This window comes from Lepidochelys olivacea, assembly GCF_965140295.1.
Source record: "Lepidochelys olivacea isolate rLepOli2 genome assembly, chromosome: 4".
In the NCBI taxonomy this organism is placed as follows: domain Eukaryota; kingdom Metazoa; phylum Chordata; order Testudines; family Cheloniidae; genus Lepidochelys; species Lepidochelys olivacea.
In genome coordinates this window covers 130,553,603-130,581,034 of record NC_140414.1, presented here as the reverse complement: position 1 = coordinate 130,581,034, position 27,432 = coordinate 130,553,603, and the positions used below count along the sequence as shown (strand labels likewise).

The following is a 27,432-nucleotide window of genomic DNA, read 5'->3' as shown; positions in this document are numbered from 1 at the left end:
TTGTGCGGGACATGAATTCTGCATGCAAGCAGTGATGCAGCATTCCCCCAGGAGTAATAATATATATGGGCAAGTACTCTAAGAAGAACTTAGAGAAACTTTAGGATGAAGTGACACATCTAAAGAGATCAGGTAGGTTGGTGTGAGGAAGGAAGCACCAAGTAAATGACTAAGCAACTTGTTGGGGAGGCATCTAATGCCATTTGCACCAAAGGGTACCAATGCTCCTAGGAACAGCCTTGTCTTGTTGCTAATTACTTTTTTTCCTGAACAGCTCTACATGCCTTCATGCATGTGCATATGCACACAAATTCAAAACCAAGCATAAAGTCAACATGTCAATAACTTTGCCTACATCGAGCACTAAATGTTTATTGTTATATATTTAGATTTTTCAGTTATGCCTATCACACACTCTAGATGCACTACCAAAAGTAGCAACACAGACATTAAACAGACCAGATCAACCTTTGAAAAGACAGACCTTTACGCTATCCTATCATCCTGCAACCAACTTTCTCCTCTGAGAAAGTTTGCGAAAAGAACAGCTGAGTCTAGTGCTCTGCTGGACCAAAAGCAAAAAGTTAATTCTAAAGTGAAAACCCTCTCACTAAGGACATCCTGCCACCAACCCAAATCTAAGGCTTGGTCTACACTACCAACTTATGTTGATATAACTACATCACTCAAGGGAGTGGAGAATCCACCCCCTTGGGCAATGCAGTTATACCGACCTAACCCCAAGCATAGACAGTGCTATGTTGACAGGGGGCTTCTTCCATTGACATAACCACCACCTCTTGGGGGGTGGAGTATCTAAGCTCTCACATTGGCATAAGTAACATTTTCCCGGTGCAGCTGCGCTACGGCAATGCTTTAAGTGTAGACAGCCACTAAATTGTTAGTGTAAGGGGACTGTTGCCCCCTTACTAACATTCAGTGGGGGTGTGTTGGTTGGCTAGCTCCCAGTACTAAAAGGGAAAGGGTCTATGTGAAATCAGGACCCTGAGACTAATAGTCCCCAGGAACAATGGGGAGAGGCCAATGCTCCAGGTCAGCCTGAATGACAGGGCGAGCAGGCTAATCAGGGAGTCAGGAGGCCAGGGAGGTCCCGTCCTACGTGTGAGCTGGATTTGCCTGGGTCAGACAGAGTGGGGCCGAGCTAAGGAGAAAGCAGGGGCCCAAGCTAAGCTGGAGAGCAGAGCCAGATCCAGAGGGATCAGAAAAGCAGCCCAGAGAGAGCAGACTTGCCCTGGGAGCAGAGCTGCAGCAACCAGAGCCAGAGGGGCCAGAAAAGCGGCTCACAAAGCAGGTCAGTGCTGGGAGCAGAGTCACAGAAGCAGCCTGCACAGCAGACCTGTCCTCGGAGCAGAGCTGTAGCAAACAGAGGCAGAGGGGCCAAAGAAGCAGCCCAGGGAGCTGAGCTGGAGGCAGAGCAGCAGCAGTGCTGAGACAGAGTGGTGGAGCTCGGGCTGGAGCAGTACGGAGCTGGGTGCAGTGAGCAGCTGGGGAGAGTGAGGGGGACCCTGGGCAGTGGGCCCAGCACAGGGAGACGCCTCAGCCAAGAGGCTCTGCAGGCCAGGCTTGGATTGTAACCCCGACAGGGCGGGGGCGACACTGGGCAGAAGGGTCCTACCACTTAGAGCCTGAGAGCGTGTGGCCACCACCAGAGCGAGTGTCCAACCCACAGCATCCCTGAAGCACAGCCAGGGCCTGAGAAGAAGGCCTGGGACTTACAAGGAACAGACTGTGAACTGCCCTGACATTCCAGAGACACTGTTTGTGATGTTCCCTGCCACAGAGTGGGTTGATGTGTTTTCTTTAACCTTTCCCATTTTTCCTTATTCTTTTTAAAATTAATTGTTGATTAAATAACTTGCTGTCAAGGTTCCTTCCGCACTCTGAATTCTAGGGTACAGATGTGAGGACCTGCATGAAAACCTCCTAAGCTTACTTTTACCAGCTTAGGTTAAAACTTCTCCAAGGTACAAACTATTTTACCCTTTGCCCTTGGACTTCCAATGCCACCACAAAACGTTTATCTGGGTTTATTTATTAGGAAAGCGTTGTTTGGAAACATCTTTCCCCCCAAAATCCTCCCAACCATTGCACCCCACTTCCTGGGGAAGGTTTGGTAAAAATCCTCACCAATTTGCATAGGTGACCACAGACCCAAACCCTTGGATCTTAGAACAATGAAAAAGCATTCAGTTTCCTTACAAGAAGACTTTTAATAGAAATAAAAAAGAATCACCTCTGTAAAATCAGGATGGTAAATACTTTACAGGGTAATTAGATTCAAAACATAGAGAATCCCTCTAGGCAAAACCTTAAGTTACAAAAAGACACACATACAGGAATATCCATTATATTCAGCACAGCTTAATTTCTCAGGATTTAAAGAAATCATAATCTAATGCATATCTAGCTAGATTACTTACTAAATTCTAAAACTCCTTTCCTGTTCTGTCCCTGGCAAAAGCATCACACAGACAGACACAGACCCTTTGTTTTTCTCCCTCCTCCCAGCTTTTGAAAGTATCTTTTCTCCTCATTGGTCATTTTGGTCAGGTGCCAGCGAGGTTATCCTAGCTTCTTAACCCTTTACAGGTGAAAGGGTTTTTCCTCTGGCCAGGAGGGATTTTAAAGGTGTTTACCCTTCCCTTTATATTTATGACACTTGCATTTGCTTTAAATTGTATGTAATGGTCAGTGGGTCAGAGAAGTGCCCAGTGCAGAGAGAGTACCCCGGAGTGGAGACACCCTAGCCCCTATCCTAGGTGACCACAGCAGGGTTGGGGGTTGAGCCCCTCAGGAATCCTGGGCCCAGCCTTGTTGGGGTTACGAAGACTCTGCCAGACAGGAGAGTGGAAGGGGAGTCCTCAAGGGCAGGGAGGCCACTGAGTAAAGAAAGTGGGAGCAAGGACTCAGATCCTTTCGCTAGCCCACTTCACCAGGGTAGTGCAGAAGCCAGGAAAGTTCCCCACAACAGCGGGACTATTCCCCCGCTTACATTAGCTTAGACTCTTCAGATGATCACATCTACTGTGACATGACATGGGATAGACAGATGGTGTTTTGAGTTCATATCTTTTAGGGCTTTATAGCCTTGGATACCCAAAAGCTCACCAAGAAATCATGGGGTAACCAGTGCAGATCACAGGCCATAGGTGTAACATGTTCTCTTTGTGAAACAGTGCTTACTAAGCAGGTTGTGTTATGCCCTAGCAGCAACTTCTTACTAGTTTGACAATATGGTGGTATGTACATTGCATTGCAATAAACTAATCTCGAAGTATAAATATGGATAACTGGACTTTGAGAGCCATATTAAAAAAGAAAGGAACTTCTTGCCATTCACAAATGATAAAGAGCATTCCTGGTAAATAACAATATCTGGGAAGCAGCAGCTGTGGTGGATCCAACCTGATCCTCCCAGTTTGCCAGCATAACACAGGGCAGACCACATTCATCGGGGTGGATATTTTCATCATTTCTTTCAACTTTTTCTCTCATCCTACAAGCATTATCTGAGTTGAGTCTCTGTCGTCATTGTAAAATGTAGCATAGCAGCTGAACGGTAAACAAGAATGTATCTTATAGGTTTTATTACCTTCATTGTGGCATTGCTCAATGGTTTTCTTTGTAAAGTCATGAATTTTCTTGTATTTCACCAGAAAACTCTCTATAAATTGACCAGCTTGAAGAGCAGTAATTCCCAGACATCCAGCAAGACGTTCTTTACCTTGTGCACAATAATGTAGAACAGAAAATCATTTAAATATTGCTTCATTATAAATATTAGTACTGAACTGTACATTGACTAGTGGAATATGACCAGTGTAGTTATTTTCACAAATTTGGATGGTCACATATACTAAGGTCCTGATTCAGCAAACTACTTAAGTATATGTTTCATTTTAAGCTTAAGTGTTTTAACTGATTAAGAAAGGACTAAACTCGTCGTTGAAATACCTTACTGAATTTGGGTGTAACTCAGCAGAGGTTTTCCCCCCTGCATATTACATCTTAATAGCTTAAATACAAATTTTAGGATAATATCTGTATTTTAGATTCATAACATGTATCCTGTAGGGTTCTTAGTTTTGTTCACTTTTATTCATAAACTAGTCAGGGGTAGATTTATGCAGAGCCTTGATACGAGGATTAGAAGATTGAATTTAATGTTGAATAAGCAGGGAAGTGAATGCAGAGATGTGAGGATGGTGGTGATGGGGCTGAATGATTTTAGGTAGGGTGTTTTGGACAAGCTGGAGAAGTGCAATGCAGGGAAGCAAAAGAGAAGAATTCAGTAATTGAAACAAGAGATGACCAAGGCATGGACCAAGGTTTTAGCAGGAGCGATGGAAAAGAAAGGATAGATTTTAAAGGAAGCATAGAGAAAGTCGCAACAAGACTTACCCAGCATCTAGATATGTGTTATAAGTAAAACTATGTCAAAGTGAATCTATAACAAGATAAAGCAAAGGAGTATGAGAGAAAAATGAGATCAAAGTTTTCCATGCTATGAGATTAAAAGGTAAGAAGTACAATTTAAAGAAATTTATGAACCAAGTAGTTCAAGTGCAAATAAAACCCTACATCAACATTACTGACAGCATTGTGTCTGCAAATAACATTTGCTGAAAGGCAATGTCTTGAAGCACCAGAGATATAAAATATTAGTCGTCACAGTAATAATGTCAAGAGAAACTAGATGGTGTTTTTGAGAGAAGTAAGATTTCAGCCACCCAAATGCCATCACTGTCAGTCTGATATGCATTTCATAATAATTCTCTAGTATTTTGTACTCAGCTATGTCAGGAGCTGCACTGATGCCTAGAAGAACAAATCTAGCCAAAGTGCAAGAATCAGAAATTTGCAAGACATCTGGGATGACTCCTAATGGAATTATTCCAGTGTTGTATTATTGTTTGATGACCAATTAATTTAACTCTCCCCCACTTCCCCAAAATTTCTCATTCATTGTTCAGAAAACATTGTTCAGAATTACCAGTCTCTCTATACCAGTTAGGAATCTGCTTGTGGCTTCAAGAGAACTGTAACAAATGTCTAAGCTGGCCACATTTCCCATCCAAAGAACATTTAATAAATAGGTTAAAATATCACATATGAAAACATGCAAATTAATCAGCAATAGCAATGAAAAACTGAAAAGGACAGAAAGTGCCAACAATAGCTTTACACTTTAAAAAAAATCATCTTAGAAGACTGAAAATACAAATTCTTTTGTTTTTTTGTCTCCCCTTCGTCCACCCAAACACTCAGATATTGCACAGAGGGATATCAAACAAAGGCTATGTCCACACTACAACCTATGCTGGCAAAACTTACGTGGCTCAGGGGTGTGAATATTCCACCCCCTTAAGCGACATAAGTTACACTAACGTAAGCACTCATGTGCACAGCACTATGTCAATGAGAGAGCTTCTCCTGCCAACATAGCTTATGCCACTCATGGAGATGGTGTTATTATGCCAACAGGAGAGCTCTCTCCTGTCAGCATAGAGTGTTTTCACCAGACACGCTGTAGCAGTGCAGCTGTATCCGTACAGCTGTACGCTGCAGTGCTGTTCATACAGGCATGGCCTAATTTAGGGTTTAATGAATTAATTAACAGATAAGTTGGTGCCCCTCATTATATTTTTTACAGATGAACAAGGCACAGACAGGTGAACTGAATTGCTTCAAAGTAGACAGGAAGTCTGTAGTGTTGTCACTTCTCATGCTGTTCAGTTTGTGTGTTAAAGTACTAGCTTCTGGAGGCAAGTGATTTGGTGAATGTCTCACGGGTTTTGGTTTTGTTTTTTAAGTACATATCTAGTTCTCATGGAAGACCTTGAAAATGTGACCCAAGTGTAATCTAAAGGCTCAACAACCAGAAAAGAACTCTATATGATATGATCACCATTTTGTTTTCTTCATTTGTGATGTTGCACTTCAGACATAACTAAATTTGTAAATATGTAGAGCTCTCTGAAATGGTGGAAGAATTCCTGAAGACTACGAAGTGTGAGACAAAAAAGAAAGATCAAGGACAGTGCGAGTCCGCTGCTCAGTGGAGAAGGTGAGCTGGTAACAGAAGATGATAGAAAGACAAAGCTCCTCAATGCCTACTTTGCTTCAGTCTTCTCATAAAAAATAACATGTGACTGCATCTTTGAAAAGGGGGGAAAGGAGGAGCCGGGGAACTATAGACCAGACAGTCTGATTCAATATGTGGGAAGCTACTAGAGTAATGTATAAAACATTCAATTTGATAATACCTGGAGGATGAAAGGGCAATCATTAGCAGCCAGCATGGATTTACCAAGAACAAATCATGCCAAACCAGCTTGATTTCCTTCTTCAACAGGGCAACTGGTTTGGTGGATAGGGGGAATGCGGTGGACATAATATACTTGGACTTCAGCAAGGCTTTTGACATAGTCCTACATGACACTCTGATAAGTAAGCTGGAGAAATGCGGGCTTGATGGAACCACCATTAAGTGGATACATAATTGGTTAAACAACTGCCAACAAAGAGTAATTAGTAATGGAATGATATCAGATTGGAGGGAGGTCTCAAATGGGGTACCACAGGGATCTGTTCTGGGTCTGGTGTTGTTTAACATCTTTATTAATGACCTGGATGTAGCATACTGATCAAATTTGCAGATGACAAAAAGCTTCAAGGGTTGCCAACACTTTGGAGGATAGAGCTAAAATTCAGAGGGATCCAGATAAATTGGAGAACTAGGGTATAGTCAACAAAATGAAATTCATCATAGACAAATTTAAGGTACAGTATTACACTTCAGGAAGAAAAACCAAATGCAGAAATACAGAATGGGGGATAACTGGCTTGGGAGCAGCACTCCTGAGAAAGATCTGGGAGTTGTGGCGGATCACAACCTCAACATGAGTCAACAATGTGATGCTCTTGCAAAAAAGGCAAATGCAATTTTAGATTGCTTTAACTGAGGCATAGCATGCAAGTCATGGGAGAGGATAGTTCCGCTCTACTCAGCACTGGTTAGGCCTCAGCTGAAGGACTGTCCAGTTTTGGTCACCAATGTATAGAAAGGGATGTGGAGAAACTGGAAAGGATCCAGAGGTGAGTGACAAAGATGATCAAAGGGATGGAATGCAAGCCATAAGAGCAAAGGTTGAAGGAACCGGGTATGTTTAGTTTGGAAAAGAAGAGATTGAGTGGGGACAAGATAGTGGTCTTCAAATACTTGAAAGGTTGCCATTAAAAAGACGCAGAAAAGTTGTTCTCTCTTGCCACAGAGGGCAGGACAACAGGCAGTGTGCTCAAATGACAGCATAGCAGATTTAGATTAAATCTCAGGAAAAGCTTCCTAACTGTAAAAACAGTAGGACAATAGAACAGACTTCCTATGGAGGTTTTCAAAAGGAGGCTGGATAGCCATTTGTCTTGGATGGTTTAGACCCAACAAATCCCACACCTTGGCAGCGGGTTAGACAACATAACCTTTGCAGTTCCTTAACCCTATGATTCTAAGTCACATACAAGTGTATATTACTGTACGGCTCTAGTTTTTAATGTTTTATGGTCTATACTGCTACCAGATTTCTTATTTCAATGCTTTATTAAACAGTTAAATCAATGAGTTGTGTTAGTAAATTTGCCTTTAAGAGCACTAGCATTTGTCAGTCTAACAGCCAAATAAATATTAAAGGTACATGCAAAGGAATAAAAATTGGGTTTGGGTCCTTTATTTTTTTTCATGATGTAGAAATGCCTGAAAGCTATTTCTATTTATTCTTTACATTAGAAATCTAAACTTTGGAATAATATATTTATTAATAAGACAAATTCCAAGAAAGTGAGAGGGGAAGTGATTTTTATTCAGAATCTTCACTTGTTTCAACCAAAATCTTTTGAGGGGGGTGTCATAAATATAAAGGGAAGGGTAAACCCCTTTGAAATCCTTCCTGGCCAGGGGAAAGCTTCTCTCACCTGTAAAGGGTTAAGAAGCTAAAGGTAACCTCGCTGGCACCTGACCAAAATGACCAATGAGGAGACAAGATAGATTCTGAGCTCCAAAGAGCAGGGACCTTATTTTTCCTACAATATTTTGGAAATAGTATTTATACTTATGGTACAGTACAGAGAGTTTAATAAAAATACAACATTCAAGGCCAAATTCTGACCTTGATTCAATAACAACTTCTTTCATCTTCTATGTGTGCATCCACCGGTGGTATGCAGAGGATATTCCACACTGAATTATACTAATTTTAGGTAGGTAAAGACAGATGTTTGAATTACATTGACTCATGAGTCTCCTTATAGTAGCTCAGATGTACTTAGAAGTCAAAATGCAAAATAAGTCAATGCATCAACTTAGCCAGGGAATAACTTTCATATTATGTTAGTGCTGCTATATTATTCTGAATGATTTTTAAGTAGACTATTTTATGATAGTCAAAAAAATCAAGATGCAATATTCTGAGATCACTTTATTCACTTTCAGAAATTCAGTGCATGGCTAGTGTTAAAAAATGTAAATTAACTCAAATCCATTGCAGCTCTAGTTAATCATCTAAAAACGTAAACAGTAGTGAGAATAAACTTGTCTCTAGTTCTATACAGATCCCTACCTGCTCCATAAACTACTGAGTAGACAACACGCTTTGCCTGTTCTCTATCTGCATGCTTCACTTGTTCACTTGGAATACCCCTCCTAAGCACAAATATAATATGGTTTTCATCTTCTATTTCTAGTTAAAAGCAAATATATATTCCAAACATAATTGAAAATACATTTTAAAGTCAATAATTTAATAAGTAAGTGCAGACATGTAGCATATAAACAGAAGCTCAAGGAGGCTTTAATCTTGGCCTTTGAATCCACAGCTTTTTTGTCATATAATTTGGTGGGGGATGTTGTCTCTAGTGAACCAGGCTAATCTTGACCTTTTATCTCCCTTTTCCACCAATGGTTTGGTTGGAAAAACATCTGCTCTTAAAAGATTAATTTATTATTAGAGATGGATGAACTGGTTCAGATCAAATAAGAACTGACCCAACCCTTTGATATTCCTTGACCTGAACAAAAATCAAACCCAAATATTTGAAGTTTGGAAAAGTTTGACTGAGGACTAGAACTGTGAAAAATATTTGCGCCTATTTTGATTCCACTGAGATTCTGTGAAAATTCAGTAATTTGCATGCATTTTCCTTACAAGTGAAAATGTTGAAGATCTGGAATGCAGATTTCTACATTGTTTGGATAGTTAGATAAAAATTCACAGAAAGGTTTTGCACTGCATTTTCAAGTTGAGTTGGTTGATATTAGTCACCTGAATTAAGTAAGATATTAAGGTCCCAAACCTGCAAACACTTATATGTGTGCTTCACTTTACTACCATGAGTAGTCCAACTGAACTCAACAGGACTACTCATGATAGTAAAGTTAAGAACGTGCTTACGTGTTTGCAAGATCGGGACCTGTACTTCCGGTTCAAAATTGTCAAGTCTACCACTGAAGTCTGAGGAAACTGCTTTGACTCATTTTCTTCTGGGAGAGATTGTAGATAAAATGCTCTATGTGAGTTAATGAGAAGCCATTTTAGCTGTGATATTTTTCTCCTCCTGCCCCCCCTCCCCCCAATATTTATTTATTTCTCCTGGGAATGGATTGCTTTTCGGGTATTCTTGAAAATACGTAAGTCTCCCACTGTTTAGGGTTATTCACAGTTTTAAAAGGGAAAAACAGGTACTCCAAACTGAAAACTATCATAGAAGCCTTCAGTCCTAAAAGTTATTTTGCCTTCTTTGATCTCATGATTTATGCAGCAAGGAAAAGGTAGGTCCTTTATGGAGGAACCACGTCTTGCATTTCCCTATTTCATGTTATTTATGAGACACTAAACTAGAGGTACAATTTTAGTAGTGCTTAAGGAATTTAGGAGCCTCAACCTCATTTTCAAAGTGATGTGGTACTTAGAAGTCATCTCTTTGAGAGTCAATGGGACCAAGGCTCCTAAGTCATTAGGGTACTTTTGACAGTCCTAACCTAGATTTATGACATCTTACAAATACCTCTTAATTTACCAGTAATTATACACATATATCCATACATACACACACAGTCAGACTTAACTAATCCACACAACCTGCAATTCTCACTCAAATAATGGTGCTCACTCATGACAGCCCAGTTAAGATTTTGTAGCGGTTGGCTGAAATGAGGTCTCCTATTAGTAAGACTCATCAATATCACTTCTGTTGGCTGCCTTATCTCAAACAGTCCATGCAGTCTGCACTCATGCCAGTCACACACTGTTAAATTTAACATTTTCTCATCTTTTATTATTCAGGAGATATGGATATGCTGTCCCCAAAGTGATTAAAACCTTAGTACTTGATGTCATTCCTTTTAATATAGTGCTAAAAATAATATGGTGAGTCAACACTTGTATTTGTGTGTCAGACTAGGGAATTCCAGTATTTGGCAGTAAGGGATTAAGTCTAGCACTCTATGCAAGTTTAAATGTGTGTGTATCACACATAGAAACGGCGTATAATAAAGCAAGAGACAGCATAATTCACAAATGTTTGAGCAAATGGCAAGTCATGAGTCAATTAAATACTGTTTGTCATGCCTAAAAATGAAAATAACTTGTCTCCCTGCCTATCCTCACAGTTTTTGGTTTTATTAATAGCATATTTGATTCCTTCTGTAATTCAGAGTAGCACTCCTCAGGTGTGAGGTTGGCAGGGGGATGTTATTCCTTTGAAGAATGAAATGACACTGGTGGGTCAGCTTCTCCTAAATGCAGCTGTCAGGTGAGAAATCCCTAATGGACTTTCCCCCTTAACCTCCTTTCTATTGGCAATGTGTTTATTTTTACATTAACAAATATGATTTGTTGTAGGAGGTATTGTACAAATCTATTTCTAGATAAGAATCTTATTTTAATTTGAGTTTCATCTTTCATGTTATGCAATGTTATGGTATCCAGGGTAAGCTAGTGCTGTTTCCAGCTGGGATAATGATACTATAACTATAGGCTCTAAGAAAATGATATATGCAAATAGCATGAAAACTTCATTATATAATTGAATTGTGGTATAATGCAAAACAGACAGAGCCAATGGAGTTGCATCTTCATACACCAGGTCTGAATTTGGCCCACACAGTAATCAGCAGTGTGGTCTAGATGCATTTTTTTAAATAAACTTGAGCCTGAGGGAAGATGCTGATTAGGCCCAAATGGGGTTCAGCTGTTAACCCTAGACATTCAGATAAAGACAGACTGCAGTTAAATCAGAATTGTCTGTATCTGGAGAAGGCAGGTGGGATGAGTACATGTCAAGGGAGTAGAGATCAGTGCAGAGGAGAACTCAAAAGAATTTGTTGGAGGCTTTGATTCTGAACTCTAGCAAGGAGATTCAGGGGTCCTTCCCTGAAAACACAAATTGTAATTACTTTTGACATGAAGCCTTCTATACTTAGCCTTCTTTTGTTTCTTCCCCTCAATTTTCAACTTTGCATTGTCCAAAAGTTTGGATTTTCCATTTTTTTCCTTCTTCTACCTCTTTTTTTCAGTCTCCTGGTTTTCTTCCTCTTCTTTCCCTCTTCTACCTTGTCTTTCCTTTTATCCCTCTTCCATTGTCAAATTCATGTTCATCATCCACATCCTTCCCCACCCCCACTTCTTCTCTCAACTGTCCATCTCCAACACGTACAACATTTCCCCGTCTGATTTCTCATCCTCAGGATGTCCATCCTTGCCTGCATATCTTTCCACAACAACAGTTTGCTTGTGGAGTACCTTCCTTTGCTTGATACTGCTTCCTATGTTACCTGATACACACCTATTAGATAGAAAAAAGAATGGAGTCCTTGTACTAGAAGGCACTTACAGAGTTAATGTTTTACAGCTCTCACTAGAAGAGCTAAGCACTCTAAGAGGGCTATGAGGTCAGCAAAATCCCCAGTGCAGAATACAGTTAAGGAGAATAGCAGGCAGGGCCAGGAAATGTAAACTCCTTAAAGAAGTGGCTCTTCTGAGACATGGGTTGCAGGCCAAAAACAGAGCAGCTTCAGCAAAGATGCCTAAATCCAACAGAAATAGACACGGAGGGGGCAGTTCTATAGTAGCAATGAGGGAGGGGAAGAACAAGCTACCTTAAAAGTACATTAATGTCAGAAAGAAGAATTAAAACCAAGCATATATAATTTGTTACTTTTCAAGGTCAGTGACAATAATATTCCCCCAAAAGCTTTAACGTTGTTGATTCATTAGTGTAGTCAGAATGGATAGGCCGTCTCAAACAGTTTCTAGTGCATCAGGACTTATAATGAGGAATACCATTTTTTCTTATATAGACCATGGGCAATGAGGCAGACAACATACTGATGATGAGACCTAACTCTAGATCAGAAAAGTATGAACAAAACAATGAAGAAATTCTGACGTACATTTCCTTGGAAAACCCGAACATCCCTCACAAAATATAAAAAGGGAATCTGAAGATGCATATTTCAATGCACTGTGGTTCAACAAAAAAGCTCAAAAATACCCACAAAACAAAAAAACCTGAACAACTCTGAGAGAAGATGTTGGGAACATGTGACAATGAATGGAAATCAACCTTTGAAAGATGTGCTAAGACACTTCAGCATTCCTGGTCAAGGTTCTCCAACTGAGAAGCTGACTGCAATAAATATAATAAAAAAGGATATTGGCAGCATTATGTAGACCTTGTCAAAGGAGCTGTGATTGATACATGCTGAAAAAGAATCACAACAGAAAAGGTTACAGAGCTGCCCCTGTGTGATTATGTGTAGCTGCCAAGATTTGTAGAGCTCTATGTGTGATGTTTCGTAATGGGCTATTTGCATTTTATAACTAACTGAACTGTATATACACTTCAACTTAAAAAAAATGTATGCCAGTGAAAGGGACTGGTGTGACAGCTTTGGTGAATGTCGTACATACAGGAAAGTAGCAGGACAAACTTCCAACACACAGCAACATGCTAGTATGCCTCAGCCCTGATCTGAAGCACTCCACCTCTATGGAAAACTGGGATAGATCAGTTTCCATGGCCCACTCATGCAGTTCTTGGCCTCTCTGCTAAGTCTGCCAATTAAGGCAAAGCTTGGTGGTGTGGGAACAGGGATGGAGTGTCACCAAACTGCTCTCCTATATGGGTCACCAAATGGGAACAGGCTTTAATACCTGGTGAGCTGGGCTAGATTGAGACTGGTAACCTACAGGAGAAAGACTGTAGCTCACTAGCAAAGCCCTCAGACAGCCAATCCCCCCAAATGTTACACTTTCAAGAATGAGGCTTGCTTTCCTGAAAGATAAGTTGACTAAATTAAATTATTTTCTTTTTGGAGCTTACACAATAAAAATTATTCCACTTTCGGGGAACAGGCAAAACCTTCCACACTGCTCTCAGTCTCATATTTTTATTTATTTATTTATTTATTGTATTACCATAGTCCTAGGCCCCCTAGTCATGAACCAGAACACCACTGTGCTAGGCATTGTAGAAACACTGAACAAAGAGACAGTCCCTGAAAATACTCTGCAATTAAGTGTACCACTCTGTGTTTAAAGGAACAACTCCCATTAAGCAAGATACAACAATTAAAAAAATAACATGGAAACAAATATTAACATAACATGTAACATCACTACTAAATACAATTTTGCGGTATAAAATCAGTTCAAAAATTACATCTATTCTAAGGTCCTCACAATAACTTAAGGATTCATATTATATATTACATACAAAAAACCTCTACCTTAAAACATTAAGATTGCAAAATTAAGCACTCAAAAATAATAGGTACATTCTCCTTCTTTTTCTTTATGCTGCTTTTCCTGGTGAGCGTCACAGTGGCAGCACTGAGAGTAGGGAGGACCACACCTCTCTTTCCTCCACAACAGGTTCCAGCTCCTCCTAAGGGATTCCTCAGCACTCCCAGGCCAACCGGGAGATATAATGCCTCCAGCATGTCCTAGATTGGCCTCGGGGCCTCTTCCCAGTGGGATATGCCCGTTAGAGTTTCAAACAAAGTCTCCCAGGGGGCATCCTTATCAGGTGCCTGAGCTAGCGGCTCTACTCCAAGGCTCTCTCAAATCGCCGAGCTCCTCATCCTGTCTCAGAGAATAAGCCCAGCCACCCTGTGGAGAAATCTCATTTCCGTCGCTTGTACCTAAGATCTCTGTGGGAGCATGAGATCAACCGGCAGATTGGTGTGGGGGCGGCAGTGATGCGGGCACTGTACTGATCCATGGTGGTGAAGCAGCAGCCGAGTTCTCAGACGAAGCTCTCAGTTTACAGGTCGATCTACATCCCCATCCTCATCCTATGGTCATGAACTTTGGGGAATGACCGAAAGGATAATAGTTACCTGTGAAACCTTAATTTTGCCTCCCTGCATGTGTGTATTATGATACAGTGTTTAATTACATATCTTATATATTATTTCTCCCCATACACACACACACACCAGTCATCAGCAGTGTTTGAATCTTCACATACATAGCACTGAAAGAACTCTTTCACTTGAGCTAAAGGAGCAAACTGTTATAAAAGAAGGCTGTCATCAGCCGTGGGGAGCAGCCTCCAGAAGGGGAAACAGCCCCATGATGCCTGGCTTCTTGCTACCGAATTAAAGGAACAGCACACACATCCTCAAACTACCTGCCCTCTTGTTAGAGTATACAGGGAGACAATATTGGGCTCTTGACATTAATACTTTTTTTAAACTGAAAATAACAGTCATTATTTCAGAAGGGTGTTTTTATTGGAGGTCTCATCACACCCAGATCGAATGCTGACTCTTCACATTACTTCTGGATTATCACTAATAAAAGCACGGTGTCACAACCACATGCTATTCCAGCCGCCTTTCTGCTTGCACATGATGTCACTTGACTGGAGGTTATATAAATTGCCAGACTCTGAGCATTGCTCTGAACTACTCTAGCACAAATGTACGTATGACTGTAATGACTGCATATCAGTTCTCTAAGAAATATATTTCTATTATTTAATAAGAGTGAAATGTATACTATATGTGTGGGATTTTTAAACAGCTGTTGCTGTTTACTATGGGTTAAAGGTTGGTCATATTGTATGTGTATGTCTGGAATCTTGGCACATGAGATTGTGTTTTGGCTGGAATTCTAAATAATTGGTGACAGCTGTAAGGCTTAGAAATACTTCCAGTTTTATGTGGATACTGTTATGTTGATTGCATAAGATAAATACTGTAAATTTATTCCTTAAATCATAGAATCATAGAATATCAGGGTTGGAAGGGACCCCAGAAGGTCATCTAGTCCAACCCCCAAATGATGTAGATAGGATTACATTTACAGTGGGTAAAATATATGAGCCACTATATGCCTTGGAATGACAGAAGACAGAGATGGAAAAAATGTTACATCATCATCTAGTCCATCCTGCTGGTCACTTTGGATAAGCTATTACCAGCAGGAGAGTGAGTTTGTGTGTGTGGTTTTTGGAGGGGGGTAAGGGAGTGAGAGAAACTGGATTTGTGCTGGAAATGGCCCACCTTGATTATCATACACATTGTGCAGAGAGTGGCCACTTTGGATGGGCTATTCCCAGCAGGAGAGTGAGGTTGTGTGTGGGGGGGGGGCGGAGGGTGAGAAAACCTGGATTTGTGCTGGAAATGGCCCAACTTGATGATCACTTTAGATAAGCTATTACCAGCAGGACAGTGGGGTGGGAGGAGGTATTGTTTCATGGTCTCTGTGTGTATATAATGTCTTCTGCAGTTTCCACGGTATGCATCCGATGAAGTGAGCTGTAGCTCACGAAAGCTCATGCTCAAATAAATTGGTTAGTTTCTAAGGTGTCACAAGTACTCCTTTTCTTTTTGCGAAGACAGACTAACACGGCTGTTACTCTGAAACCTGCTGCTAGTGTAAGGGTCATGCCAAAAAGTCCATTTTCTGAAAGTCGATATACAGTTTCATGGTTAAAGCAAGATACTAATGTAGCACAGATGAAAAATGTCTTCCATTAGACAATTTAACCATGGTATCTGGGAGATAAAGGAACCAAGATTGCACGTATTCCAGTATAACCATAGTCTCCCTAGGAAACTGTTTAAATTTGGATTCAATTTAATTCAATTTAATTTAGCCCTTTTATTCAACCTTCTGCTACAGTGATGTATCGAATACAGCTTTTCTGATCAAAAGGCTGCAGAGCTCCCAGCTTCTTGTAATCCTTTCTGTGGTAGAGGTGGTTCTGTATCTCCTCCCTCAATCCCTCTTTTCCTCTTCCCAATCCAGCCTGTTATCTATCTACAAACTTCCTTCCTGTACACTACTTAACTATTCCTGATCTTCACCCATCTGCCTGTCCCCTGTCCTTCCTAATCTATCTACTTTAGCAGAGGGTTCAAATGTTTTCCTTAGCCTGTATTGTATCAGGATTGATTTCTTTATTCTTAAATCATCTCTAAAATGGGCATAAAGTCTAGCTTTCAATATTTCACTACAGCTTCATCTCCTCCTGTACTGCCCAGCTCTCTTCTTACCAAATTGTGGGTCAAGAGAGATGCAGATAATGAGACTAGATCCAAGGCTATGTCCTATATTATGTCTATTGCCAGTATAAATTACTGAAGCATGCCTCGGGGAATCAGTAAAACTTGTGAACCACCTTGAGAATGAGGTTTTCACCATCAAGCTAAACCCAAGGACATTTGACATCTAGGAGATCAGGGTGCATTAGGAAATAGTTATTCTCCACGTTGAGACAAACAAGAACTCAGAGACCTCTGATGGGAGGTCAAGAGTTCTGGACTTGTTCCAGTTAAGAACTTTAGGTTCTCTGACATTAACTGAGAAATTTGAGAGTGCTCATCTCCCCCTCTTCACTGCTGCAGGAGTGGGAATGTGGCTGTCTTCTCACAACTATAGCTGTCTCAGGTCTGCCAACTGATCTGAGTAGGAAAGATCTATTTCCAGGTCCTTGGATGAATTAACTAACTGGGGAATTATTCTGCCTCACTCTTTGTGGCTGTGAATACAGAATGAAAGGAAGTGGGAAACACTAGCTCAGGTCCCAGTGTAAACACCATTGGGGTGGGCAATGGACCTGAAAGAATAGTGAAACATCATGTCAAAGAACAAAGAGTGGTTCCATGAATTGGGTGAGGTAGCATCTCTCAGAGATTGCATCTCTGACACTGTAAACAGATCAACACTACTGGACCATTTTCTTTGCCTGCCACTCCTAATTAACTAGCTTTGTTGTGGAGGCTTCAGCCATTGAAGGAGGAATGGAAGCCATTCTGGGAGATAATACAGCAACTTCAGAAAGGGCTATATCAAATCATTTCTGGTCTTGGTCTTGATACAAGGAGGCAACTCATACAGGAACTCTGCAGAGGCCTTCCCACAGAGACAAAGGAGGCTGCCTGTGCCATGGGCAAAGATGATCTTGGCTGAATCTCCAAACCCAGAGCATGGTTGAGGCTGAAGGCAGGAATGAAAGAACAACCCTGCCTCAGATGGATGGCATAATACATCTGCTTTCTCCCTGCTTCCTATTTTGGGAATGAGACACCAAAGAAGCCCACATTCTGTTGAACTACAGGCAGAAGGAAAACTGGAGTGTTTGGAATGGGATGTTCTGGAAAGGGATTGGGTTTGGAGTCAGAACTTCAGTAACAGAGTAGCTCATCTATCTGTGTGAAGAGATGACTGAGAAACATTCCATTACTTCCAGATCAAGCAGTAAAGGCTTTCTAGCTCTTAAGATTAGAAATTACACATGCTACACCTGTGTTTTCTAAATGTTGTATTTAATTTATTTGACATCTACTCTTCTTAATTCAGAGTATTAGTATACAGCATACACGCATTAGCTCATCAGCTTCCATTTACCAAAAAAATCCAAGAATGTAAATCTCAATTTGATGTGTGCAGTCCTGAGATGCAGCTGTTTATAAATTTTGTCCAGCTGTGCTTTAACACTTCAGACCATTTTCAAAAAGACATGGACCAATAATATATGCCCAACCAGACCTATTCATTCTCAATTTTAGCAAGATACAGCTTGACCTTAGCATTAAAAGGTGAAGAAAAAAGGGTTAACTGAGAATAATGAAATAAAATGAACTACAGTCAAGTCAGCATGTCAAACTATATTCTGTTCCCATACAACACATGCTATTTTCTTAAAGCAAAAGAAGCAACAGAATAAGAATATAGTAAAATGGCCTCTTTTATACATAGCTGTCTGTGGAATTAGTAGAGTCATACACTGATGCTGGGACAAAGGACTGTTAGGATGGAATTGTCCTATTCTATCGCAAAGCCCACTTATTTTGTTGCATGCATAATGGAGAAAATTATTAAAATTATAGCTTCTTTTTCAGCAGTTTTAGATCAATTATAGGAAACTAAGTATTGTACAACAACAATAATCCTCCAGTCCTGACATCAAATTAAGCTATCTTGTTAAACTTCTGGTTAAAAAAAATGGTTTCACTCATGCTATTGTTTAACTCATCTAAAAACAGAAGCAAGTATTCTTCTCAAAGACTTTCCCCCTGTGCCTTATCTGCTAGTCTAAACAAATGTCACAGCTGCATATCTTCAAGGGAATTGTGAGCAACATGGTGAAATTGCTGTAAGCTGCCAGACAGTCTGTCAGAATGCAAAGCAAGACAACTGTTACATTTCATTAATATCAACTACTGCTTCTTGCAAGAGAGTTTTTAAAATAGATAGAAATTGCTTTGCTGCAAAAGCAAAGCTGTTAAAATATTCCAACTCAACAGTCTTGGATGTTTTGAAATCATTAGGGCTTAAAAATATCTTTAAAACTCTGATTCTGAGAAGGTCAAAGAAAGAATATATTTTAGTATTTACCAATTACTTTTGGGATGCAATATCCAATGAAAATATTGGAGGAAAACTAATTGAAAAACTCATGCTGTAATTAAAGATGTGGTTGAACCAGAACCCAAGATCTAAACCTTATGTTTCTATAAGAATCTGAACTAAAAATCCAGAATTTGAACACTCCTGGAGTTGAGGGTTCAAAATCTAGATTTGAACCTTCCCAAATTTAAGGGTGTTCAGATTCTGTCCACTATAGAGAGATGTGTGAGCAATGACCTCTAATCTGAACTCCCAGTTTTGGTTCAGGCTCATCTCTAACCATAATGTCCCTAACTAATTGTGCAATTTATCAGGAGCTGAAGAGAACTCATTCCTAACTGCTACAGCTGACTGAATAGAGTGAGGCCATCCATGCTTGAGTGTTTTAATGCCTCTACTTCACAAAAACTACTAAGAAGACACTCTCATCTTTTTGGAGTACTTAAGACAGTATAGGGCAGGTGTTGTTATGTCTGCTAAACTTCATCATAATCAATCACTCATTAGGACATATGAGAACTTTGCCAGTTCACCCTCAAAGCCAGGAGACTGCTTATTTCTCTCTTTTGCAAATATGTCATACATGTATTGATGAAAGGCCATTTTGCTACTAGAAAAATATTCTTTCACTCCCTGAAGCAAGACAATAAATAATAATAAAGGGGTATGTTAGATATATTATAAGTATGCAAATCAAGTCATTGTGAATTTTGGGTTTATAGCTCATTAATGTGCAAATTCCAGATCTCTTCCATCAAAAGATCATTATGCTTTACCTCACTGCCCTATAATTTATAGTTTTTATTGTGTACACTGTATACAACACATTAACAATTTAATTAAGTACCTTAAACACCATGAGTAGTATCTTGAAAACAGCCTTAAGTATGTTTCTTAAAAATACAATTAATCACAGCCACTGTAAGTCTATTACAAGATTTCAGTAACATGATTTCAGAATTCTAAGATCACAACTTTTGAACACTTCAGAATGATGTGAGAATCCAGTCTTTGTACAGTACCTATATCCATGTTCTATTCTCACACTGTATTTTTGATAATACATATGTAGAAAAATCTGTTAGATCTGCAATTGTAATATTGGATTTTCCAAGTTCAGTGGTAATGGCTACAGTATATTATAGATTAAAATCTGACCTTTTCGAAAGAAAGAAAGAAACAAAGAAAGAGCATAGCACATTTTGGTGCCAAAGTTGCCTCATATGAAAAGTAGGCATTTCAAAGGTGAAATAACTATTTCAAAAACCATTAAATATAATATTTACAATAGTCCCACTAATCCCTTTAGGCTTGTAGCTGAGAGATTTCAAAATCTTCCATAGCAGAAACTTACATTCCTGTGAAGAGTACATATAGCTTATTACACTAATATAAAAATTCCAACAGTTACTGTAACTACTAATTAAGAAACAGGTATGTTTTCAGAAGTGATGCTACATAAGAAAGGAATGCAGGATCTGATACTCTGAGGGTTAGTGCTTTGTGCCTGATCCAAGTATGCAACGTCTTAAATAATCACACTTTCCCAGAACAATGATTCAATCTGTTATCATTACAGTTATTTAGATAACCAGCCTGAGATGCTTCAAATTTATGTGCATGATTACATATCATATACTGGTTTAAATAAACTCATAAACCAGAATTATTAGCTGAGGACATGGATACAACAGATTTAAGGAGCAGCACCTTCAAATAGGACCAGATTCTGCCTACCCGATAAGTGAGTATATAACAGGAGTAGGAAGAACGGAAAATAGAATTGCAGTCCAGAGGAATACACAACTGCTGCTTTCTATCATTCTCCCATTGGTGCATTCTGCTGCAATAGGTGCAGAGGAGCAAAGTATAGGTGGCATCAGGGCTCCATCTTGTCCCCTCCAGCTGTGTGTGAGGGAAAGTATGTTGTACCTCTTAAGGGTATTGCACTCCCTGTGAGCTGGGGAGCTCCAGGAAGAATCCTACTTCACAGAATCTAAGGAACAATAATGAGGATAACAGACTGAATAACTGTTTTTCGGAGAAATTTGATTACTTAAGATCAGGCCTGCTTGGATCAGGCACAACATTAACTTGCAGAGTATGATATCTTCCATTCTTTTCTTCCAGAGCTTCACTTCTGAAAACATACCCATGTCTTTATTAATAGCTGTAGTAACTCCGTTAACATTTTTCATTATTACAATAAGCTATAGCTATCCTCCACAAGAATTAAAGTTTCTGTTATGGAACATTCAGAATAAAATCTTCTCTCTCAAATACAATCCTATGAAATCTTTCCAGAAGAATGCTTCCTGGCCTTCTTTTGGAGCCACACAGTTCTGCACTGTTACAACTGTAGGGCTCTGCCAAAACCTAGCCCACAATTATATAATCAAAATATCTAATTATTAAGAGCCAGAGAACCTAGCACTACTGCTCACAATGAGTAGTACTACAGTTCACAAGAAGACCTATTGATATCAATTAAGCTAATTTGGAGTAAGGAACTACTCCACATGAGTAAGGGTGGCAGTATCTGCCCTTAAATGTTTTGGAAACATAATTAGGTTATGTTTTTCTTTGGTCAGCTGGGTGAAACAAAAACTTGAGAACGTGGATTATTTAAATGCCGTAATAAACCAGAGTGCAAAGCGTTGCACATGGTCTACCTAGTCAGTAACTGCACAGCGTTTCTGCACTCTTTTTGGCTGAGGCCACTCCAGTTCAGTATAAATATAGTTGAGAGAGGAGGTTGCTTGCCTGTAACTGGAAGTCTTTTGAAGTGTAGTTGTATTCCACTGAGGAGTTATGCATGCTCTCTATGCCTCCAGATTAGGAGAATTTGAAAGTAGTGTCCATTGGTCCACGCCTGCGCCCTGGTTCACCTTGTGCTTCTGTCCAAGATGATAAAGCATGGGGCAGACCAACCGTGTCTTCAGTTCCTTCTCCACTACAAATCCAGCAGATCAGTAGTAGAGGGGAAAGAGGGTAGGAAGTGGAATACAGATAGGGACTACACATCTCAAAGAACCTCCAATTACAGGTAAGTAACATCCTCTTCTTTTTTTGAGTGGTAGTCCCTCTTGTATTCCACTGAGGGTGATTAACAAGCAGTACCTAAATTGAATGAGGGTGTAAGGATGAGGATGGTATAGTAGTGTGGAGGACTGTTGTGCTGAAGGAGGCATCCATGGCTGAGTCCTGTACTAATGCGTAGTGCACAGTGAAGGTATGTAAAGAACTCCACGTGGCCTCTCTACATATGTCAATGAGTGGCACATTCTGAAGGGAGGCCAAGGTCGAAGCCTGAGCCCTCATGGCGTGAGCTTGTACTCCTGCAGGGGGACACAGACCGGATAGTTGGTTGCAGAATTTAATACACCCCAAAATCCATTTAGAGATTCTCTGGGTGGAGATGGCCTGTCCCTTGAGTCTCTCTGCTACTGTGATCAATAGAGAAGACTGGGGAACCAGAACTGTCTGGGCCACTGTGGGGTGATCAGAATTATCATGGCTCTGTCTTGTTGAATCTTGTGTAGTACTCAAAGAAAGAGTGGTAGTGGAGGAAAGGCGTAGCTGAGTTGGTTCAACCAGGGGAGTAAGAGGGCATCACCCTGGGAGCTGTGGCCAAGGGCTCCCCTGAAGCAATATGTCACGCGATTGCTGTTCACCTGTGAAGTGAATAGGTCTCTGGTCAGGGTCCCTCATTGAGCAAAGATGTCATGTACTATCGAATTGTGAAGTTCCCACTCGTGGTCAATCACAACATGTCTGCTGAGTGAGTCTGCTTCTCTTCTATTGGCTACTAAAAATTTCTTATCCCTGATTGTACTGTCCTCAGAACTTCCCATCCATACACCCATGTGAAACGTGGCCACCTTATTTCCTAACCTCTCACTCCATCTGTCCTAGACTCATTATGTCTCCCCACTCATCCTTGCCCCTGAGGAAGGAAGGGATCATAAGTGAATAAATAATAAATTGCATCGCAATTAAATTGTATTTTTCAATTGCTTATTCCAGCCACCATTCTCGTCTTCTGCACAAATAACAAGAGTAATTTGTCTTTAATCTCTGTCTAAACACGGAAGGGCTTGCCCAATCAGTGCTGCTGGTAACAAAATGGGAGAGGAATCTGGACCATGCACAAAATCCTACTAACAGATAGTCACAACAGTTTTCAAACCACCTCTTCTAAGAGCCATGAGCTGTACCCCTCAGTAGTATATTTGAGCAGCACCTCATCTGTACCCCATTTCTCATTTCATTAACAGCAGTGCTGAATGGAAGAGTCTGATATAAACAAAATAGAAATAACACAAGATATAGAATTAAAGATATTTTGGAAATAAAAACTAGAACAGAAATTAAACTTAGCTTATAAAACAATAGGGACAATGGGCAAGTAGAAATCATTCTTAGGTTAAAAAAATACAGTAGGAATTATTTCTTCAAATCTGTCTCAACAGAAGAAAATGACTAGAGGGTATTCAACTAATTTAAAAATGATTAAATTACTACCACATAATCAGTTTTTCCAGTGTTCACAAAAGAAAAGGTTAGAGTATATGTAATGTGATGCCCCTCGATGGACCTTGCAGCAGCTAGGATCAAACCAAAGACCTTTGAATTTAAAATGAACCTCTACTGCCTGAGCTAAAAAAACCCCAGGGTTCATAGCTCAAAGGCTACAGCAGACTCATCAAATTCTATACATGGGCTAACCACTGGAAGGGGAATTCAGAGCCACACTGTTAGTGGGTGTTCGAGTGGGAGGCAGCATGGACAGGGTGCTGGACTGGGCCTCAGGAGACCTAGGTTCCATTCCTTGCTCTGCCACTGACCTGCTGGGTGATCTTGGGCAGGTCACATCACCTCTCTTTGCCTCTATCAGGTAGGTGCAGCTTGCCTGCGGTGGCAGGCAGCACACCCAGGAGAAGGAAAACTCCAATTTCAAACCAATAACATCAGGCCTGGCCAGCCAATTTGTACAAGTTGTGCCAATCACACAAGCTCTATGGGTTACATATATGATACATAAGCCAACTTCTCTCCTATTTCTTCAGAGGAAGGATCCTAGAAACCACTGCAATATTGCAATGTACAGAGGCACAGGGAAGAGATATGTATTGGCATATTGTTTTACTAGTGTGAAGTTTAGATTTCAAGCCCTATTTATGTCCAGTGGCTTGAAAGACAACTTCACTGCAGCTCCAAGAAAACAGAGATATGGGTTCTTTCCATCTTTTGGAAATGAAGGAATTCACCCTAGCAAGCGAAAGAGAGTCATGAACAGCTGGTGCCACTCCTAACTGAAATAACCAATGCCTCATTCAGAGTAGGAATCGTCCCTTCCTCCTTGACCAACACTGAAGAAACCCACCCTGGATACTTCAGTCCTAACCAACCAGTGTCAAACTTGTCTTTCCTGAACAAACTCATGGAGAAGCTACCAAAAATTAAACCACAAGCTCATTTAATTGAAGCCAGCATCCCAGACCCGGCACAATCTGGATTTAGGCCAGGACACAGAGTTGAAACTACTTTAATGGAACTGATGATCTCCTATTAATAGATAGAGGGCAGAATCCATTCTCATCCTCCTGGACCTCTCTGCAGCATTCAATATTGTTGACCATGAGATACTGCTCTTTTGCCTGATGGAGATGGCAGGAATCCCGGGTAATGCACTAAAACGTTTTGAGTCCTTCCTGGAGTGATGCATCCAATGAGCAATGATGGGAAACTACATCTCTCCACCCCTAACTTATGGGGTTCCACCAGGATCAAGTTTCTCTCTGGTCCTTTTCAACATCTACATTCATCCACTACGTGAACTGGTCAGATGACAAGGAGTTAAGTGGCAGCAATATGCAGATGACACACAGTTCTGCCTCTTCCTATCCCCCAGCACATGTGACATCATGACCACCACCAAGATGGCCCAGTGCTTGGATGAGATCATTTCATGGATAAAGAACATCTGGCTGAAGCTGAACTAGAGCAAAAGAGAGGTGATACTGATACTGGTGGGCAGAGGAAAGTAGTTTGAGTGCAGTCTCTTTTGACAATGTTCACATCCACAATTGATCAATTCAGTCCATAGTCTAGGAGTAGTCTTAGATTCCTCACTGAGCTCTCACATTGCAATGGCCAGGAGTAAAGTTTTCTACCCTCTCCAGTTGGCTAGGAGACTGTCCCATTCTGGCCTGAGTTATTCATGCCTTCGTCACCTCACAACTGGACTACAACAGCGTAATGTAACTGGACATCAAATCTTAGCACTTAGGAAACTCTAACTAATACTGTAGCAGGTCTCCTCAGTCACAGAGGCTACAGTGAGCATACCACCCGTGTCCTCCACTCTCTACACTGGCTTCCCATAGAATTTCAAATGAGGTCTGAGTCTTTATCTTCAAAGCTCCCCATGGCCGGGGCCCAGGATACCTAAAGACCATTTAAAACTCTGCGATAAATACTGTGGTTGACAACTTCACTTTGCTGGTGTAATGGAACTCTCAATGGTAAGATAAAGCTCATCTGTGTGGGAACTGAACCTTCTCTGGGGGAGGTCTGAGACTGTGGAATGAACTAGAACTAAGGACTATCACAAACCTCACCACTTTCTGCTCCCAGTGCAAAGAGCAATTCTGTGACCTTCACTTATCTAACATGAACCCACAACAACAGGTATATTTATCAAAAAAACAAAAAACAAATCTACTAAAATAAGACATGTCACTCCTCTCTCTATGGGAAGAGGATGAGAGAGCAAGCAACATGTGACAGAAGTGTAGTCACATTGCCCTAATGCATTACTGGAAGCCGGTGCTCAGATACAATGGTAATGAGCAAATTGTTAAAACCTATACAGAATAAATGTAGTTTGGAGCTCAACACTGAGAACAGTGAGAAGTTGGGCAACCACATTCAGAAAACAGCGTGCTCTAACTTATGTATAAGCAGCACATGGAATAGTCTGTGACTGTCTGAAAAGCCTGTCGACAAAGATGGAGCCCTAGGCTGATATGTCTCATCCATAAGACAGTGAAGAAAAGTCTGATTGCTTGATTCCCTAGACTACCTGAACAGAAGCCCAGACATCTCCTGAGTAATGTGAGACACTGTTGGTAATATATTTATAAAAATATGTAGGTAAGCACAAGTAATCGTTGTTGGCTTTGTAGCTATTATCTAACATTTTCCTGTATGTAAAAGCAATTTTTCCTTTGTAAAATGTATATATTCCATTCCTGTTTTTTTATCTACTGTTATTAAAATTTAGCTTCCAACTTTTAAGTATTAGATTTAGGACTAGTCTTAATTTCTTTCCCCTTGTGACTGATGTTTATACTTATAAGTAACAGTAGGTGGAAATCAGCCTAAGGACTGCCATTAATATATGCTACTGTAAATTTATATAGAGGAATCAGGGCAACAACTAGGATTGTGCAAAAGGTCCTGAAAAACCCTTAATTCACCTGAAATAAGGGTAGGCCAAAATCTACCTAAATATAGATACAATGAGCCTAGCTCCAGACTTGAAGAGCCCTGGCACCCTGCCCTTTCATATCCCTCTACCCCCTCACAGCTTCTCCCTCATTTCTGTGTCCCTTCTGCTTGCTGCTGCTGACTTTCCAGAGGTCTTCAGGAAGTGCAAGGCATTTCCTCTTCTATATTATATTTTTAGGGCTGCCTTAGGTAGAACTACTGTCCACCACAATCCACTGCTTTTCTGGGGGATCAGGAAGTAGCCTAAACCAGCAGGGAGAAGGTACACAGTCACCGTGTCTCATTGTAGCTCCTGCTAGACTAAATGGCAATCTTCCCATTATCAGATATGGCCAGTGCCTCAATTTATCTTATTAGTTGGGTGGTTTAACCCTTCAGCTGAACGAAAATCCTCCCTCTCCCAGAGTACAATATAGCAGTCCAAAAGGAAAAGACATTACATCTCTGCATTACAGTCCACTCAACAGGGTCTGGGTGAACATCTCGTCCCTTTTTCAACAGTTTTCTCCCCTTCATGAAAGGTTCCTCAATAGATCTTTCTTCAGCTCCTCTCCAGGCTACTTTTGCAGGCTTCTTCCTTAAGCCCTTTCCTTTCAGCAACATCAGCACACTTGTCTCTTGTCTCCTCCTTGCCAGAGAGATTCACTGCATGTCTGACCATTGCCCTGACCTCCCTCAGACAGAGAAAAGCAAGCCTTTTATACCCAACATACTCTGTCGGCAGCCTACAGTTCCCATGACTTCCAAGTTCTCAGATTCCTCTGGTTTTGGCAGAGGCGATGTCCAGAGAAGTGAGGTGAACTTCATCCTTTTAAGGAGCCAACCAAGCTCATCCTGTGACAAGATGTAAAGAAACACTCTTCAAAGTAACTAACTTTAAAGAGGAGTTTTATAGATCCACTTGGATTCCATTGCTTACATGCACTGTCCTAATATGGGACACTTGTTTCCTCTGCTACTCATCTAGCAGTGGTATACAGGG

At 40.5% G+C, this 27,432-nt stretch overlaps 1 protein-coding gene across 1 annotated transcript in view; it reads right to left on the bottom strand.

The window, feature by feature from the left end:
• The window catches only part of POLN (DNA polymerase nu), a gene marked incomplete at its 3' end in the record, with an annotated part of 269,901 nt that overhangs the window by 51,579 nt on the left and 190,890 nt on the right, over window positions 1–27,432 (bottom strand). The window contains exons 22-23 of the mRNA XM_084625771.1: window positions 8,634–8,716; window positions 3,614–3,745 (exon numbers count right to left, since the gene is read on the bottom strand). Coding sequence (XP_084481897.1) covers window positions 3,614–3,745; window positions 8,634–8,716 — 215 coding nt within the window. The remainder of the gene's footprint in view (window positions 1–3,613; window positions 3,746–8,633; window positions 8,717–27,432) is intronic.